Source organism: Mycteria americana, chromosome 1 (assembly GCF_035582795.1).
Source record: "Mycteria americana isolate JAX WOST 10 ecotype Jacksonville Zoo and Gardens chromosome 1, USCA_MyAme_1.0, whole genome shotgun sequence".
NCBI lineage: Eukaryota > Metazoa > Chordata > Aves > Ciconiiformes > Ciconiidae > Mycteria > Mycteria americana.
Genome location: NC_134365.1, coordinates 84,988,361 through 85,004,584, shown reverse-complemented (window position 1 = coordinate 85,004,584; position 16,224 = coordinate 84,988,361). Strand labels below are relative to the sequence as shown.

General features: G+C 46.4%; 1 protein-coding gene across 1 annotated transcript in view; it reads left to right on the top strand.

Annotated features, from left to right (window-relative positions):
* Positions 1-16,224, top strand: part of LOC142413020 (alpha-2-macroglobulin-like protein 1) — a 28,781-nt gene that overhangs the window by 1,977 nt on the left and 10,580 nt on the right. Inside the window, 23 exon segments of the mRNA XM_075509057.1 lie at positions 182-226; positions 551-695; positions 1,349-1,401; positions 1,677-1,697; positions 2,240-2,399; positions 3,019-3,103; positions 3,479-3,593; positions 4,744-4,852; positions 5,700-5,809; positions 6,624-6,788; positions 8,019-8,252; positions 9,126-9,189; positions 9,747-9,892; positions 10,399-10,545; positions 11,748-11,778; positions 11,781-11,920; positions 13,484-13,589; positions 14,142-14,250; positions 14,345-14,570; positions 14,770-14,896; positions 15,037-15,158; positions 15,335-15,386; positions 15,711-15,794. Of these exon segments, the coding sequence (XP_075365172.1) occupies positions 182-226; positions 551-695; positions 1,349-1,401; positions 1,677-1,697; positions 2,240-2,399; positions 3,019-3,103; positions 3,479-3,593; positions 4,744-4,852; positions 5,700-5,809; positions 6,624-6,788; positions 8,019-8,252; positions 9,126-9,189; positions 9,747-9,892; positions 10,399-10,545; positions 11,748-11,778; positions 11,781-11,920; positions 13,484-13,589; positions 14,142-14,250; positions 14,345-14,570; positions 14,770-14,896; positions 15,037-15,158; positions 15,335-15,386; positions 15,711-15,794 (2,596 nt within the window).

Genomic DNA, 16,224 nt, shown 5'->3' with positions numbered 1-16,224 from the left:
AGAAGGCAGTGACTGCTTCTTTTCCCTATAATGACAAGCAGGTTAGAGACGGAATTTTACAGTGGAATTTGGACTCTGAATTTTGGGGATTTTTTAACAGTGAGATGATGTCTCGCATCTGGGATAAGATGCAAAGTCTCTGACGAATTTGTTTTCCATTTCCTTGTATCAATCAACCTAGGTGCCAGAGTTCATTCCCAGGAAAAGAGATGATTCCACGTCACATGTAAGACACCTCTCTTGGCTGCCTCTCCTCTTACAAACTAGAGGGCTTCAGCCTCTTCTGTGTCTGAGCCATGTTAATGTTGGAGATGCAGGGTGGGAAAGTAAAGGGGAGAAAGAAATGTGGAAAGAAGCAAACGTGACAAGGAGAAAGGCAGAGAAAAGAGAATGAGGAAGCTGGGCAGCACAGAAGACTGACTAAGGAAAAGGAGAGAGCTAAATCAAAGGAGGGGAAGGCAGGAGAGGGAAGTTGGAGATGTTGGTAGAACAGGTACCTCTGTTTCTCCTACTTGTAGTCTCAGGCAGTTTGTTTTTTTCAACCTGGCAGCCAGAGAAGGTGGTTTTTCTGCATGTCCTGATCCACAGTGGGGACAATGTGCTCTTTGAGGGTCGCAAGAAGGTTCTGGTCAAGCCCCAGAAGAATGTAATTCTGGTGGAGACAGACAAGGGCTTATACAAACCTGGAGAAACAGGTAAGGCAAGAAGGTGGCATATGGAAATGGGGAGGGAAGGGTCAAGGTAGCAGCCACATCTTGGGGGAAGATTTCACCAAGTTTAGCAAGCTAAGCTTGTTGGGGATGGAAGAAAGCAGATCTCTATTATCAGATGTTTCCAGGAACAGTATGAGTCAGGATGTTCCCCTCCAAGATGTGTTGCACTAAATGCCCAGCCTGCTGCTCCTGGGTGTTGTTTTGGTGAAGTATCTCTAGTGAGACCTAAAAGGAAAGCCAGGACTCTCCAGGACACTGGACAATCTCTTGTTTTTTGAAGACTGTTGATTATATTTGAGTAAAGCCTAGAGTGACAGTTCCAAGTGTAGAAATACAGAGTTACTCCACAGTCTTCACAATATGAACAGACTGCAGACAGACCAACCCCACTGTTTAACACATCATTGTAATCTTTCCAGGTAAAGGCAGTGAGTTTCTACAGCCCACAGCTGCATATAAACCTCCTGAAGTCCTCTGGGGTGGGAGATTCTGGGGAGGGCTGTTTGGGAAAGACCTGAATACCTCTGAGGTAAACAGAGAGACATGAATACTGGAGCACAGAAGAGGAGAAGCACATTTGTGCAAGGACATGTTGCAGCCAGAATGCTTTATTATCCTTTTCTTTATATCTCCAGTGAAATTTCAAATTGTGAACCTCAATGAGGACCTTAAGGTCATTAAAAATGAGGTGAGTTTCACCTTATGCTTTTCTAGAAGTAGGAGCCTCAGCATGAGGCACATTGAGAGGCTCATGAAAGAGACATCTCCCTTCATGCCTGTTAAACTGTAAGAATAAATGATCTTTGAAGGGAAACCACTCATCCACTGGTCCCTTGGAGAAAGACTGCAGTGTAGGCTAGCACAGAGGGAGGAGGAGGCCTAGTGTGGGGTCTGGATGGGGCAGAACTTTCTGGTCAGAGGCCCACGTCAGGGGAGGCCTCTGTATTCCCAGGTATGGTACAGTATTCCCAGATATGGCTGCAGGTAAGTGACAAAGAACTGACCAAAGGGAGATGTCTGTCTCTTCTACTGTGCCCTTTCACTCCTGGACAGAGTTGTGCCACAAATGTAACCACATAAGGTTATGGTTATGGTTCAGGTTCAGCTGAAGTCTTTTCTACCTGGTCAGCCTGGGTTCTTCATTCAAACCAGCACCTCTGTGATGCACATAGCAGAGCTACAGGCAGGGCAGTGACGAACCTTTGCCCAACACCTTGTCTGCACAGAGCACAAAGCACAAGGCTAAGTGCTCAGTAGATGCAGCACAGCTGCTTCTCCTTCCCACGGTGTTATGGTGTTACCACTTCCCCGTAGCTTTACTGTTCTTGGCAGCCTTTGCAATTCAAAAGTTCAGTAAAAGGATACTGGAGGGAGAAGAACGAATCTCTCCTGGTGATCTGGCATCCTCTCTACTGGGGCAAGGGTAAGCCCTCACAGTGTCTTCTTGTGCCTGAGTATGGCTGGACCTGCCAGGTACCCATGCTCCCAGTGTGACTTGGTGGCTCTGCATGTCCTTTCCCAAATAGGATCCTGAATATAACCGTATTGCTGAGTGGCTGAATGTAAAGTCAAGACATGGCATTGTGGATTTGTTCTTCCCCCTGGCCTCTGAAGCACCCCTTGGGAAGTATACCATCTCAGTGCAACAAGGCATGGCTCAAAAAACCTTCAGTGTTGATGAATATGGTGAGACTTGGACAACAGAGGCGATGGAAAAGCAGTGTGGGTAGCTGGAGAAAAGAGCAGGATGATGTGGCCATGTTCATCAGACCTTTTGCCCTGGGAGAACAGCAGACTGGGGACAGGGACAGATGGGTCTGTGCACACATCTCATGCTGGGCTGGAGTTTCTGCAGCTGCATAGGTACAAGGGAGAGGCTGTGGTCCGACACCTTGTTCTAGCTGCAGCTGGGCCCTGTGATGAACACTTTCTGCTACTCATTGTCACCCTCTTCTAAGCTAAGTTTACTGTCCACTCCAGTCAGCTGCCATGATAGGAGGTGGCATCATGCCTTAGAACCATTCAGTTGCAGTGATGTAGGTAAAGACAAAACCTTTTAAAAAGCTGTTTAAAATGTTTATGCTTGACTGAGCTGGAGTAGAAAGCAGTTCCATGTGCAATTGTAGCAGCAAATAGAGGGTGGTGTGGCTGAAGGGAGTAACGCCTATTGCAGCATAGTGGTGAATAACTGGGGACATTGCTGTCTTTCCCCCCATCTGGATTGCAGCTGTAACAGAACTTACACAGTGCCCATACTCAGTATTGCTTTTTTACCTCCATTCATATGTTCCTCACTTCCATGCAGTGCTGAAAAAATTTGAAATAAAGATTGAGCACCCTCCATTTATCACTACGGTGGATGAGGAATTTCAGCTGAAGGTCTATGGCAAGTGAGTACATGATACCATTGTGATCTCTGGCTTTCGGCTCCACAATCACCTCTAGATTGCCCATAGCCAAGAAGTGGCGTTCCAGTATGATGTTCTTGCATTACTCTGTGGTTGGGGGAGCAGATCACTCTCTGGAACAGGCTCCTTCTTGCACCTGGTCATTTACTGTGAGGCTGAAGGACACTGAGGATGCTGGATATAGTGGGTGAGAGGAATGCAAACTGATTTTAAGGGACGAGCTCAAGTTCCTGAGCAAACAAGGTAAAAAGCTCTCCCAGGCTCCACTTCCTCCCGATGAGGGTGGGGGGTGGCCTGGATCAATATTTCTGCTGAAGCAGCCAGTCTTCAGGTGAATGTTTCTCCCCTTTGACACAGGTACACCTATGGGAAGCCTGTTCAAGGGAAAATAGATATTAGTTTTAGAACATTACCCCAGTTCTTCAAAGGTGATTTATCAAGTTCTGCTGAGATGAGGAAGCAAAACAGCTGGGTAGGTGAAAAAATGGGAGAATGCAAAGTATAACCTGCTGGAAATGTATGTCTGTCCTCGTAACCTGCCTCAATGCACCTCTGATGTGCACCAACCAGTTTAGTCCGGTGTCTTCCCACTTGCTAGACCTGATCAGACCCTTCATTCCTCTTCCTGTGACTCTATTGCTTGAATTACTGCTCTAGCTGCCCATATCTGACTCTGTTTCAGGAGAAGGTGTAAGCTCTGTGTAAGTAATGATGGCTGGGGCCTTTCCCAAGGATCTATATCCTATTGTATGGAATCAGACCACTGGTCTGTTCAGCCCTGCGACAGCTCCCACCAATAAACAGGATATCAGAGCATCAGAAGCTCCACACTTGGTTTTTCCCATGGCTTTCAGATGCAGCTCTTTCAGCCTGAAAGTCACAAGAAAATATTTCTAAATGTCAGAATAGCCAGCAACAAGCCAGAATATAAAAATCCAGCTGGATCCCTGCATCTTTTAAAATGCACCCAGTAGCAAAATATCTCCATCTGGAAAGCTGTACAGTTTTAGCTGTGCAAAACACCAGCTGAATGCCAGCTCCCTCTCACATAGCCTGTAAGAGGCTCTGCAAGGTTCTCCGGAGAACTTCACAGGCACGACTAGAAAACACTTTGTCCACTTCCCCTCTCTGGCAGACTCTGCCTTAATGCTTGGCAAAGCTCTTGCAATCTGTAACTGGCTGGATGCCCTTGTTTAATATGGCCACGCCACAGAGATGGTCGTGACTGGAAAGCCACAGTGTCTGGCTTTATTCTTCAGGGCCATATAGTTTCAGGGAGGAGGTTATCTTTAGCTCAGGCAAAGACACCCATGCTCTTTCAGCTGCAGGATCTGGGCTTAATCCAGTCTCCTGAGTTTGTCTGTGACATAATTAACCCTTATGTGATTTGCCTGAAGCACTTTTTTCTGCCACTTCTTTTGGCGACTGCTTAATCCAAGCATGTTGATTTTCTTCTCTGGCTAAGGTATCCATGATGGGTTTCTGCAGTTATAGGTTTTTGAGCTTCCATCTGTTCCACAAGTATTTGGAAATACTTCTTTAGGATTGCCCAGCATCTATGAAACAGCTCCTTTTCCTCCACACCATGCTCTTTCTCTCTGTTCATATCTCCCTTTCTCCAGACAAACAAGAACGGCTGCGCTACTTTTACAGTGAAGACAGAGACTCTGAAATTAAATGAAGCTGACAGCTACCTAATTGTGATAGGAGAAATGGTGGAAGATGGAACAGGTACTGGAGGATATGTGAAGTGCTTCCTTCCTTGCAGCCAACTTCTGATCCTTTCTTTCTTTGAAATTTTTGGTTTTGGCCTTTCTGTGGCTGTTGAATTGCTTTTGAAAAGGTAACTTGAAGGTTCCCAAGTTTTCTGGCATGATGATGTTCTCTATTGTGGTACCTATTCCATCTGTTATTACCAGATTACCCAATCCTCTCCACCCTTCATCTCCACTAGCACATAGATAACTTCTTAGTGATTGCCTGGACACCGAGGTGTTCCTCAGCCAGTTGCAAAGCCCTGGTTAGCCATGGAAAATCTGCAACAAACCCTCGCAGTCCTTGCTAATTGTAGTGCACCATCCTGACAGGTAGTACCTACCCACAGTCTCTTGTCCTCTCTTTTCCTAAGTCTCAGGCGGGGCTGCTTATGGACACTCTTGCTATTAGGAATCCCATTCTGCTCCCTTTTAGTCTGACACAATATTGATTATAAGGATTATAAGGTTTTCAGTATCAGTGTAATGTGAACCTTGCTCTGGCAACTGGACGTGTCCGTTGTTTGAACTGTCACACTGTGGGTGGGGTCCTTCAGGCCACTTTTAGGCATCTACAGTGTAGTTGTCTATAACTAAACAGTCACCTAGTTTCTCTTAATTTTCAATAAAGAGAAAGTATTTATAGGCTATGATGCATTATGTCATGAAGCAGATTCCCAGAAAGACTGAGGGAATCATACCCTAGAAGAATGTATTTTCTCTCCTAAACTTAGAGGTTGTAGATAAAGTTGAAGCATCTTCTTGTCTTCTGCTTCTCTAGGAGCACCGCTAGAGTTTAACAGATTTCTCATCTCTCTACCCAGGAGCAGAGAGTATGGAAATGGCTGGAATTCCTATTGCAACGAGAATGAAGTCTATAGAGTTTATCAACCTCCATGCATTCTACAAACGTGGACTACCATACACAGGGAAGGTAACACCCATGGATCCTTTCTCTGCTGAGAATACATCATAGGTCTAATGATGCTTCTGTAGGCAGAAAGCAACAATCTCCAGGAAAGTAAGTGCTGCTCTGCTGGTACCCAGCAACTATGAGTGAAGCCTCCTATAGAAGCAATTTCTTCTCCCCATCCTAACCTAGTATATTCCCTGGACAGGAATTTTGGAGCCAGCTGCAGTCTCTGGAGGCTTCCCCAGGAGTAGCTCCTGAAACTACTCTGTGTGATAAAAAGCATATGGGATGGGGGTGGCATCGGTGGGGAAATAACATTCCCTTTGGACAGTGGTCCAAATGCTCATGTCAGCTTGGGAGAAATCACTAAAGCCTTGTATATCAATTGACTGGCAGTCATTTCTGACTCAAGTCCCCTGGGTGCTGCTAGGACTGCTGTCCCACTGGGGCTAGGAACACTTTCACTTGGGCCAGTACTAACCCCAGCATGAAGGAGGGCAAGGAACAGCAAGAGCTAAGTTGCTGGAGACAAGGCTGTTTCTGATCATCAAGGATCCTGCAGCACTGTCCAAGGAAAAGCTCAGGATTTGAGGAAATCACCTCTTTTCCCCCAATATAGGTGTCTCATTTGGTTGCACTACTATTTATTTCTAGTCCTGAACAGCTGCACATTGTTGGTTTTGTGTATTTATTGCACTTTTATTCGGATCCTTCCAACCTGTCTGAAAGCTAGAAGGGCTGAGGAAGCCAAATGATACAAACAATTAATATTAAGCACTGGCAGTGCCTCAGAGTGGGGTGCAATGGGGTATTAACTTCCTCCCCTTCTCTGCAGATGTTCTGCCACAGCTACAAGTCTCCCCTCAGAAATGAAACGGTCTACCTAACAGTGGACGTCAATGATGAGGAGACACACCTGTCATTCCTCACAGATGAGAACGGGGAAGTCCACTTCTCACTGGATACCACCAGCTGGAACAGCATGCTGGTTTCTCTGAAGGTGAGCATAAGCCACAGATAAAGGGGGATAAAGTGAAGGTAGACTGAGGAAAGGGATAGAAAGTGGAAGAAATCTGAAGTTTTGGAGCACAGTCCTCTGGCTCCTGATCTCATTTGACTGTATCTGTAGAAGCACCTTTAATTACTCTCCAGTGCCATCTCCTCAGGGAAACTGGAGGCTGTGCTGCAACAGTTCAGCCAAATGGTCACCAAAGGTGCTCTGCTGTCCTGAGCTGGAGCATGATCCTAATCTTTTGTACGCCCCCCCACCTTCCTTTGACTCCACTAAAAAAATCTGTTAATCTGAATACTTCCTTGGAGGAAATCTCCCCTTTCTCCACTCTGGGACACATTAGAGGTGGCTCAGCAGAACTGGCAGTTGACACCTATCTCTGTTGAACTCTACTTCTAGTGGCTGCCCTTGCTCTGCAGCAGCACATAGCTTGTCCAGGATCAGCTTGGCAGGTAGCTGCTGCTCTTGACCTCCCTTTCAATACCAGACCTTGAAGCACTTGGCTTCTTCTCCTCACAACTTCTGATCCTACACCTGGAGCTTGTTGTTACCAACCTGGCAGGACACCCATCTTCCCACTACCTGCTTTCTTGCAGCTGATGTGGGATTCATGCCCAAGCAGTACCATCTCCTATTGCCAGCCATTTCTCAGAGATTGGAACTATTGTTCCAGATGTTTTTCCCAAAGACCCCAATCTATCCAGGGTGAGGTTCCCTAATTTTGGTTGGGCAGGATTGGTGATCAGAGGTTCTGTAATCTAGGAGGTAGGTTTCTGTCCTCAAGGGAGCCTGGCTCTAGTTCTTGTTCCTAGGCCCACAGCTGTCATCCACAGAGCCCTAAGTTATCTGCAGAGAAGTAGAACTTCACCATACAAAAGCTGTTTTGGTGCCTCTTGTGCTTCAGGGCATCTGACCAGAAACACAAACTGAAAACAGGGGTGCTGTTGCTGGGGTTAAAGTCTGGTGTGGGGTGTGGAAAGATAAAGGAGGAAAAATGCGATTGTGGGCAAATCTACTAGACTTAGATTTTTGCTAAAACTTCATAAGAGAAAGTCCCATAAGAGACTTTAAAATGACATCTAAACAAAAGAATATTTTAGGCATACAGGTGTGTGGTCTGCCATCAGCTCAGGTAATAACTTAGTGTTTTCAGCAGGTGTACAAGCTCCCTTGTATCACTTGATACTGATTGCCAACTCATGTTTTTGTGGTCTGAAGGGTACCTACAACCTTGGAAATGATGATGAGCAAGATTCTTCTGAAAGTCACACAGGAGTTGAGGATAGTTTCCACTGGCTGAAACCTTTCTACTCTGAGAGCAACAGCTTCCTTGAGATCAAGGCCAGGAATGATCCGATGCCCTGTGGTCAAGAGCAGGAAGTGCAAGTGGATTATATCCTTGACCAGAATAAACTCAGCTCTGAAGCAGACCACATTGATTTCTACTACTTGGTGCACACAGAAGACAGCTGAATCTCAGGGCAAGATTATGCTTACTGGCATTTTACCCTTTTCACACAGCACATAGGTACTCACAGGAAAGGGTAAGCTACTCCCAGGCCAGTATAAGTCAGTTTGTGAGTTCTGTTCTGCCCAAACCTCCTCCTGTTTTCCAGTTCCCGGACCTGCTCCTAGCCCCCAGCTTCTTTGCTTTGGTAGGAGTGCCTTGATCTAAGCTTGGGTGATAGAAGCCTGCCATTCACCCTAGTTTCTATTATGTTCATATGGGTGGCAGTGGAGGGCTAGCCTGGTTTCTGCCTGGTTTCCATCCGTGTCTGGGGCAATCTGTCTGTGCACGAAGAGGCAATGTCTGGGGCAGCTGACCTCCCCTGGCCTATATATTTACAGGAAAAGGCTTGAAATTGCACAGGGCCTTGATGCACTCCAGAGGTATGTAATCATGTTTTGATTAAGTCCACTTTCAAGAAAGTGAGTCCAAAGCAAGAGTGTGACTACAGCCTAGCTGAGAGGTTACGAGTATCTTGATTACTGAACTGGGCTCATTCGTACAGTCAAAAAGTACTGTACCCTAGTAATGTGAAGATCAGAGTTCTCTGGGGCTTAAGAGCAGCTGCACTTGGCTTCAGACATACCTCTGGCATTGCAAGCGGCCATGTCTTCTCATTGCCTAACCAACACCTCTCAAGTCCCTTCCCAGCTATGCTAGCACCATCTCTGCTGCAGAACTCTTCAGGTCATGTCCTGCCAGAGGAGCTTCTCTGACAACATATGTCAGACGTCCTTCTCTCTTCTCTTGTTCTTTTCCCACTCTCCTCATGCTGCCAGAATTCAGGCCCTTGAATGGCTCTTCTCTTTGCTCTGCAGGTGATAGCAAAAGGCAAGATCCTTTTCAGTGGAGAGAAGCAGGTGCCAATTATCCAGCATGACAGTGAGTAGAAACGCATGAAGTTAAGTGCCTCATAACACACCCCAGAAAACTGTGACCGCTCTCCAGTGACAATCTGTGCAGGTGTTATTCTTATCCACAGGTGGGAGCTATTGAATGGAGTTCTTAGTGGTTGTCCACCTCATTAGACCAACACAATCTCCTCTCATATCAGTTCAGTGTCCTTCTAGGCAACTGTCCTTCTTCTGCCTTATCTAATTGATCTAATATCCAACCTTCTGACTTTGCTGCTAGCTTGTACCTTTGGAGAAGATACAAAATTTGTGTACCTTGCCTGTTTAAGGGAGGGAAGAGTAATATGGAGTAGGGAAGTAGGGAGTAATGCAGTAGGGAAAAGGAATATTTTTGCCAAACTTGAGCCAAAGAAGTGGCCAGTATCCTGGGTTTATTGTTAATCTGTGACAGTGTCTGTGTGGGATGTTCTTATCTGCAGGTAGAAATTATTAAATTCCCTCTTTCGATTCTTATTGTGTGTCCTACCCGAATGAGCTGATTCAGGGGAATGCTTTCCCTCTCTTCCTTGCTGCTATCTTGTGCAGATCTGCAGGGCTCCTTCTCATTGACTCTGACTATTGGCAATGACTTCCTGCCTGACATCAAGCTTCTACTGTATGCAGTCTTCTTGGATGGAGAGGTGGTGGCGGATGTGGAAGAGTTTCAAGTAGAAAAGTGCTTTAGACACAAGGTGAGTAGAAACACAAGGAGTGTGATAGCATCATTGATGTGCTCTGGCCTGCTGTGGTTCCTGGTCACGTTTTATTCTCAGAAAAGTGCTGTAAGATGGATACATGCCAAACCAGGTGCCCAGTGTTTTTGGCTGGGAAACAAAACAGGTAACCTCATTCTTCCCCGAATTCCTAGTCCTGCCCTTCCCAACACTGACTGGCAAGCCTTTCCCAAGGAGTAAACCAGGCCCCCTTGAACTCTGCTTTGTCCCCCCATTCCCCACGACTGACTTGAGAACACACAGTCCCCCATGTTCTCCGTAACACAGAAGAGAAGGCTGCCTACTTAGCTCCCTGTGGTAGCTCTGGATCAGAGGGTGGTGGACGTGGTGGTAGTGGAATTCTGGCTGGGCTGTATGCACTGCAGCCCCTGTAACCTTCCCAACGGGTTTCCAGGAGGGCCTGTCTCAGCATCGCAGGGTCCCACTCTCCAACACTAAGCCCCCGTCCCTGTCTTCTTCTGCAGGTGGCACTGGACTTGTCACAAAAGGAGGAAGTCCTGGGATCAAAAGTCAGTCTGGACCTCAAGGCTGCTCCAGGGTCTTTGTGCTCTGTCCAAGCTGTTGACAAGAGCGTCCTCCTGAAGGAGAACAATACCCTAACAGCAAACACAGTGAGTGCAGCCTGCGGTGACCAACCCCCTAGTGTCTGCCTGCCTTCTGTCTCCATGCATTAGTGGGAGGAAGCCCACAGTCCATTCCAGGACATGGCTGCGGTGTTAGGTGGCTGCCCTGGCATTCCCTCTCCTTGGCCTCTTCTGAGCAGTTATGTGGTGATCGTGTTCCTCATGCATCAGCCCTGCGCTGTGGGCCTCTGCCTGGACAGTGGTGGATGCTGCATGGCACTGCAGGGGTAGGCAGGGAGAGCAGCTTCAAAGAGATGCTGGTGCTTTCTGCTTGGAGGGAGAGTGCTTAGCAGCTTTCCTCACATACACCTGTCTCTCTGCTCTTCCATCTTCCACCAGGCAGTGAGGCTAAACCTTTGAAATGGAATTTTGCCCCAGTAGGGTCCTCCTATCCCTCTGCTCCAAACATTCCTGAATTATAACCATATGACAGATCAGGCTGAGCACCTGAGCAGTTCTTTAGAAAACAGTAGCTAGGGGACAGCACCCAGTGCACACAGTGGCTGGTGAAAAGTCGTCAGGATTTTGTCGGCACCCAGGTGCATTCTGAGCATCTAGAAGGGTTGAAGCAACTTGCCTTAAAGCAGTCATGTGTTTCAGAGGAATGGATTTAAGACTTAGAACAAAAATACTGCAAGAATTGAAAATCCTAACATAATTCCACAATGTATATCAGAGATAATACACATGTATATGCCTCATGCAAAGTTGTAAGTTAAGTTATAGCAGGCCAACCTATCACAAAGAAGCTTCACCAAATCCAGGGGGACTTGCTGCACCTGTAGATAGGACCCACAGTGTGATCTGGTGTTTCGTTTTACAGGAATGCTGTTCTAGGGCAGAGCACTTGCATAATCTATTAACAGGTATATAAAGTAGTAATCATTAAATATGTAAGTCAGATGTGCCAATGCCTTGTGCTCAAAGGCAAATGCTCTGAATCATGCATTTTATCCTAATCTTGCACCCTAGAGTTAAAAGGCTTGAACTGTCAGAGGTGAAAGTCTGCAGACTAAAAGCTAGTTGCCTACATCCACTCCTTGGGCTTCATGTCCTTTAGTATAAGCTGGGCCAGTGCCAGCTTCCTCAACTGCAAAGCTTTACGAATAGAGGGCTACAATCCAAATATTTGACCCATACTTATGCTTGTTGGCCAGTTCCTTATGAAGACCTCTGTTTTTCCATTGCAGCTGTATGATAAGGTCTTTGAGGACAGCGTTACATTGGAGGCTGAGGGTTCCCTTATCACTTGGAAGACTTTGAGGCATACCCTTGTCTGCCCCAGCAGTCCACTCTCCACAAAAAGACTCGGATGGGAGCACCATGGTACCAAAGTGATGCTGATGTCTTTAATCTGTTTAAGGTGAGTCTCTACACTTGTACCAAACTTTTCCTGAGCCAGTGATTGCCAGTATGCCATCCTGAATGCCTACAAGAATTTACTCTTAGCAAACTTCAGCTGCTCTGATTTTCATTGCTACAAGTCATCCATGCCTTGTTCGTCTGTATAGCCACACTCATTTGGGGACTATGAGGAAAAATGAAACTTATGAGTAAGCATAGTGCAAACCACTTGATCAGAGAAAGACAGTGTAAAAATGAATAAACTTAGTTTAGGCTACCATATCTACAAAGGGGGAGTGGCAAGCATATCCCAGTAAGAACTGAGCACCTCACCATATTTTGACCAATTGCTGTTTGGCTATTATTTTATTTGCAAACTCCTTTAGTCTGTGTTTCACTGAATCTCTTGTTACTTCTCCTCAAAGCAGTTTTAATAAAAAGAAGTCCTTCACAATTTGTCTTTATAGCTAACTACCAAGACAAAATAAACTAATGCAGTAACAAGCACAATAGCCAGAAAAAGATTAACAACGTATCTGCTAACTGAAACCCAAGCAGTGCTGCTTCTGACAGAAAGCTATTTAAAGAAATATGTGCAAGTAAAAGCACCTCAAAATAGGAGAAGAGTGTAACAACACACTGAAAACACCCCAAAATGGAGTCTGAGTTGCATGGGCTTCTCAGGGTGGCAGAACTCTACCTTACAAATACAGACCCTGATTCCCTCCAAAGGCATGGTCTGCCGCTGTCTTCTAGATGCTTACTCCTGGATTATGTTGGATGCTAGTTAAAGGAGATCCCACTATATCTCAATTATTAGTGACCCTGTAACAGATGGCTGTCCTGTAACATATGACTAAGTCCACAGGCATGTACAGCCTCCACAGAAAGGGTGAGGACCCATATTCTCCATGAAGGGTTTTGGCACTTCAAGAAAGTAGAAGAGTTCTCAGTGACTTACAGACCCTTAAATCAGAGCAAGAATTGCTCACAGGATCAAATGCGTTCTTTTGGTGTGATGATGTCTCCTTCTCAGTCCATGCACATGAGGGTGCATTCAATCCAATATTTCCACGGTGTGAAGCACAGGCCCTGAGAGTCTGAGCCTCATTCAGGCAAAAGCAGGATCCATACTAAGTTGTGCCCGAGTTCCCCATCAGTTTTCTAAGCCAGGACGGGTACTAACTTGTGGTAAGAACGGTTTTGTGTGAACAGCCAGTCAGATCTTTCCATTCTAAAATTGTGCAGAGATTTAAAGCTTGGAATTTTTTTCTCTTAAGTTTTTCATGGCATATATGGTGTTTGACTCTGGCTCATTGTTAGGGTTAGGCATATGAAGTTGAAATTTACTTTTATGAGAAGTAATAAATGGCCCCAGTATTCCTCAGAAGCTGGCTTCCGTTCCTCCTGCATTGGCCAGAGTCTGAGCCTGTAAGTCTATGCATATGTATGTATACAAGCAGCATTTTAAAATGTTTCAGCTACCACCAGCCCCTTATGATACCTGCTATCAAGAGATATTTTCAACATTCCTTGTTCCCTTTTATTTACCATTGATTTACTCTCTCCACTGTTTTCCCAGAAATTGCGCATGAAAATATTAACCAATACTAAAATTAAGAAACCAGTTTCCTGTATGCGACCAGGCTTTGAGAAAAAGATGTATCCTGGAAAAGACAATGCTGTTGGTAAGGAACAGACATGTCCATCTCCTTGACTGAAGGGGCTCTCTTCTCCCAGTTCTGGCCAGCCTGCAGCTGAGACGGCTGGTTTCCATCCTACTGTGTTTCTTGTTTGTGTATGAGAGGAATGAAGCTTGTGTCCAGTTCAATGGACCTGATTTACAAATCACAGATAAAAGCTCAAATATCTGTGCTTTATTGGCTCTCCCTGTGTTCTGTGCTCTTCACAGAATAGTATGCTCTCCACCAGCACTTTCACAGATTATTTAAGAGTGCAACTCCATTTGAGCATGCTGTCTCCCCCTGGATCCAGACCAAACCTACTGGATCTGTCAGACTGAGCCTCAGGCTAAACTCCATCCAACTCTGTCTCCCTAAAGCTGTGTTCCTCAAAGATACAGACACTGTGTCAGATTCTCACTGAAAAGCCAACCCTGTCCACTCTTGTGCTGTGTCACAAAGCATTTACAGTTTGTGTTAGATTGCCTGTGAATGAAGAACTAATTTCACCTGGAGCTACATATGCTGTTTTCTGAGGCATCACTTGCTTTTCTGCAGAAAATCATGTTGGCCATAGTGATTCTGCACCTCGCTCTGATAACACGAGGAAGCCAAAACCACGGACACTTTTCCCAGAGACCTGGATTTGGGATTTGGTCTCTGTCGGGTTGGTAACAGCTTCTACCTGCCTTCCCCAGAGAGACCCCTGGAGACTTCTGATTGTTTCTGAGCAAGTTCTCCTCTCTTTCTTCCTGCTGTAGGGATGATGGGCAAGCATCTGTCCAAGCTGCTGTACCTGACACCATCACAGAATGGAATGCCAACACCTTCTGTGTTGCTGATACTGGCTTTGGGTTCTCTCCTCTGACCACTCTTAGGGTCTTCCAGCCTTTCTTCGTAGATCTGTCAGTGCCATACTCTGTGATCCAAGGAGAGACTTTCAGTCTAAAAGCCACTGTCTTCAACTACCTCAAGGACTGTATCCAGGTGAGTATTCCCTCAATTACACACCTCTGTCAGCAAAAACTTGAGCCCAAAGGCAAGCTATGAGCTTCTCAGGAGCCCTAGATACCGGCATCTGGGCCACAAAGCACAGCCTTGCACTTCATGACCCATGGTGCTCCTTTGTGCAGTGCCTGGTACTATCACCATGCCAATGTGTGCTTGTACACCCCACCACACTCAGGTGCGCGCCACTCTCACAGAGACCCCAGAACTAAAGGTGGATGCCTGTCCAGACTGCTGGTTCACCAGCTGCCTCTGTGCCAACGAAGCAAAAACCTTTGAGTGGAACGTGACAGCCACCAAGCTGGGTGACGTTGAGCAGAGGGATGTCTGGCAGCTAGTGGGAGGAGGGGTGGAATTTGCCTGCCTCTGCACGTCTGGTCCCGATGCTCATACATACAGCTGTCTGCTGCAAGCGCTCAGCGATGTGCCCCTGTGCTCCTTGCAGGCAAACTGAATGTCACTGTGAGCAGTGTGGCAGAAGATTCACACGATCTGTGTGCTAACAGGATTGCTGTAACACCTTTGCAAGGGGAGAGAGACACAGTGATAAAACCTCTGATTGTGAAGGTTAGTCAGACCTCAGGGTGGAGAACACCTGGGAACAGTGGGTTGTCCCCTGAGGCAGTTAGCAAGATGCTAAGAGGAAGTTTAGCCCCTTCTTCTTGGAAGCAGACAGGCCTGCTGAGGCATGGTGACTTCCTTTCCTGCCTTCCCTGTCTGAACGACTCTTTCTCCATTTGCAGCCGGGAGATGTCCTACAAGAGAAGACTCAAAAAGCCTTTCTCTGTGCTGCAGGTATGGGACAAAAAAAATCCCTGACTGCTCTTGATCATGAGAGCAGGATGGAAGGGACAGGGCTACTGCAAATACCCAGAGGTGGGGGGAATTTGTTAGAAAGCAAGCGCTGAAGGCACCATCCCTGCCTGGGAGAACAACCACTATAGTTTGTCCATGTCTGTCTTCTACCTGGCAAAGTTTCCTGTATTGAGGCATTTGTTTGCAAGTCTCGGCTGCTGTGACTCAACGTCACACTGAGCCTCACCTGGGTCTCCTTGGGATGTTACACTTGTGTGTGATACTTCTTCCATGAGATAAATTTCTGGGTTCTGCCTTCCTCAGATAATACCGTCTCTGAAGAGTTCTCCCTGACGCTGCCGGCAGAAGTGCTGGAGGAGTCTGGCCGAGCCACTTTCTCTGTGAGTGGTGAGAAAGGCTTTCCCTGCTCTTGGGTCCCCAGTGGGAAGAGTCTGCACAATGCTTGGGCCTTAACAATGCATCGACCCAGTTCCTCATGAGATAAACTGTAAGGGGTGTGGTGTTGACCTCAGAAATGTGGATCAAGTAATCTTTTTCAATATTTATTCCGCTCATAAGGAATGATCCTGGATGATCCCCAACTGGAGGGTTATCTCCTCTCATGTCTGTCACTGCCATCCACCTAAGTGAACAAAAACCATGCCTGCAGATTTCCACCTAGTTTGTCTCTGTAATTCTTTTCCCTCCTTGATACCCTCTCAGGAATGACAGCTCTCTTCAACTTTCTTCAGATCCCCTCATCTTCGCGTTCCCTCCCTCCTCCCAGAAGCATGACGTCTTCCCTTTCTGTGCTGGCCTAATCTAGGAGAGGTCAGCA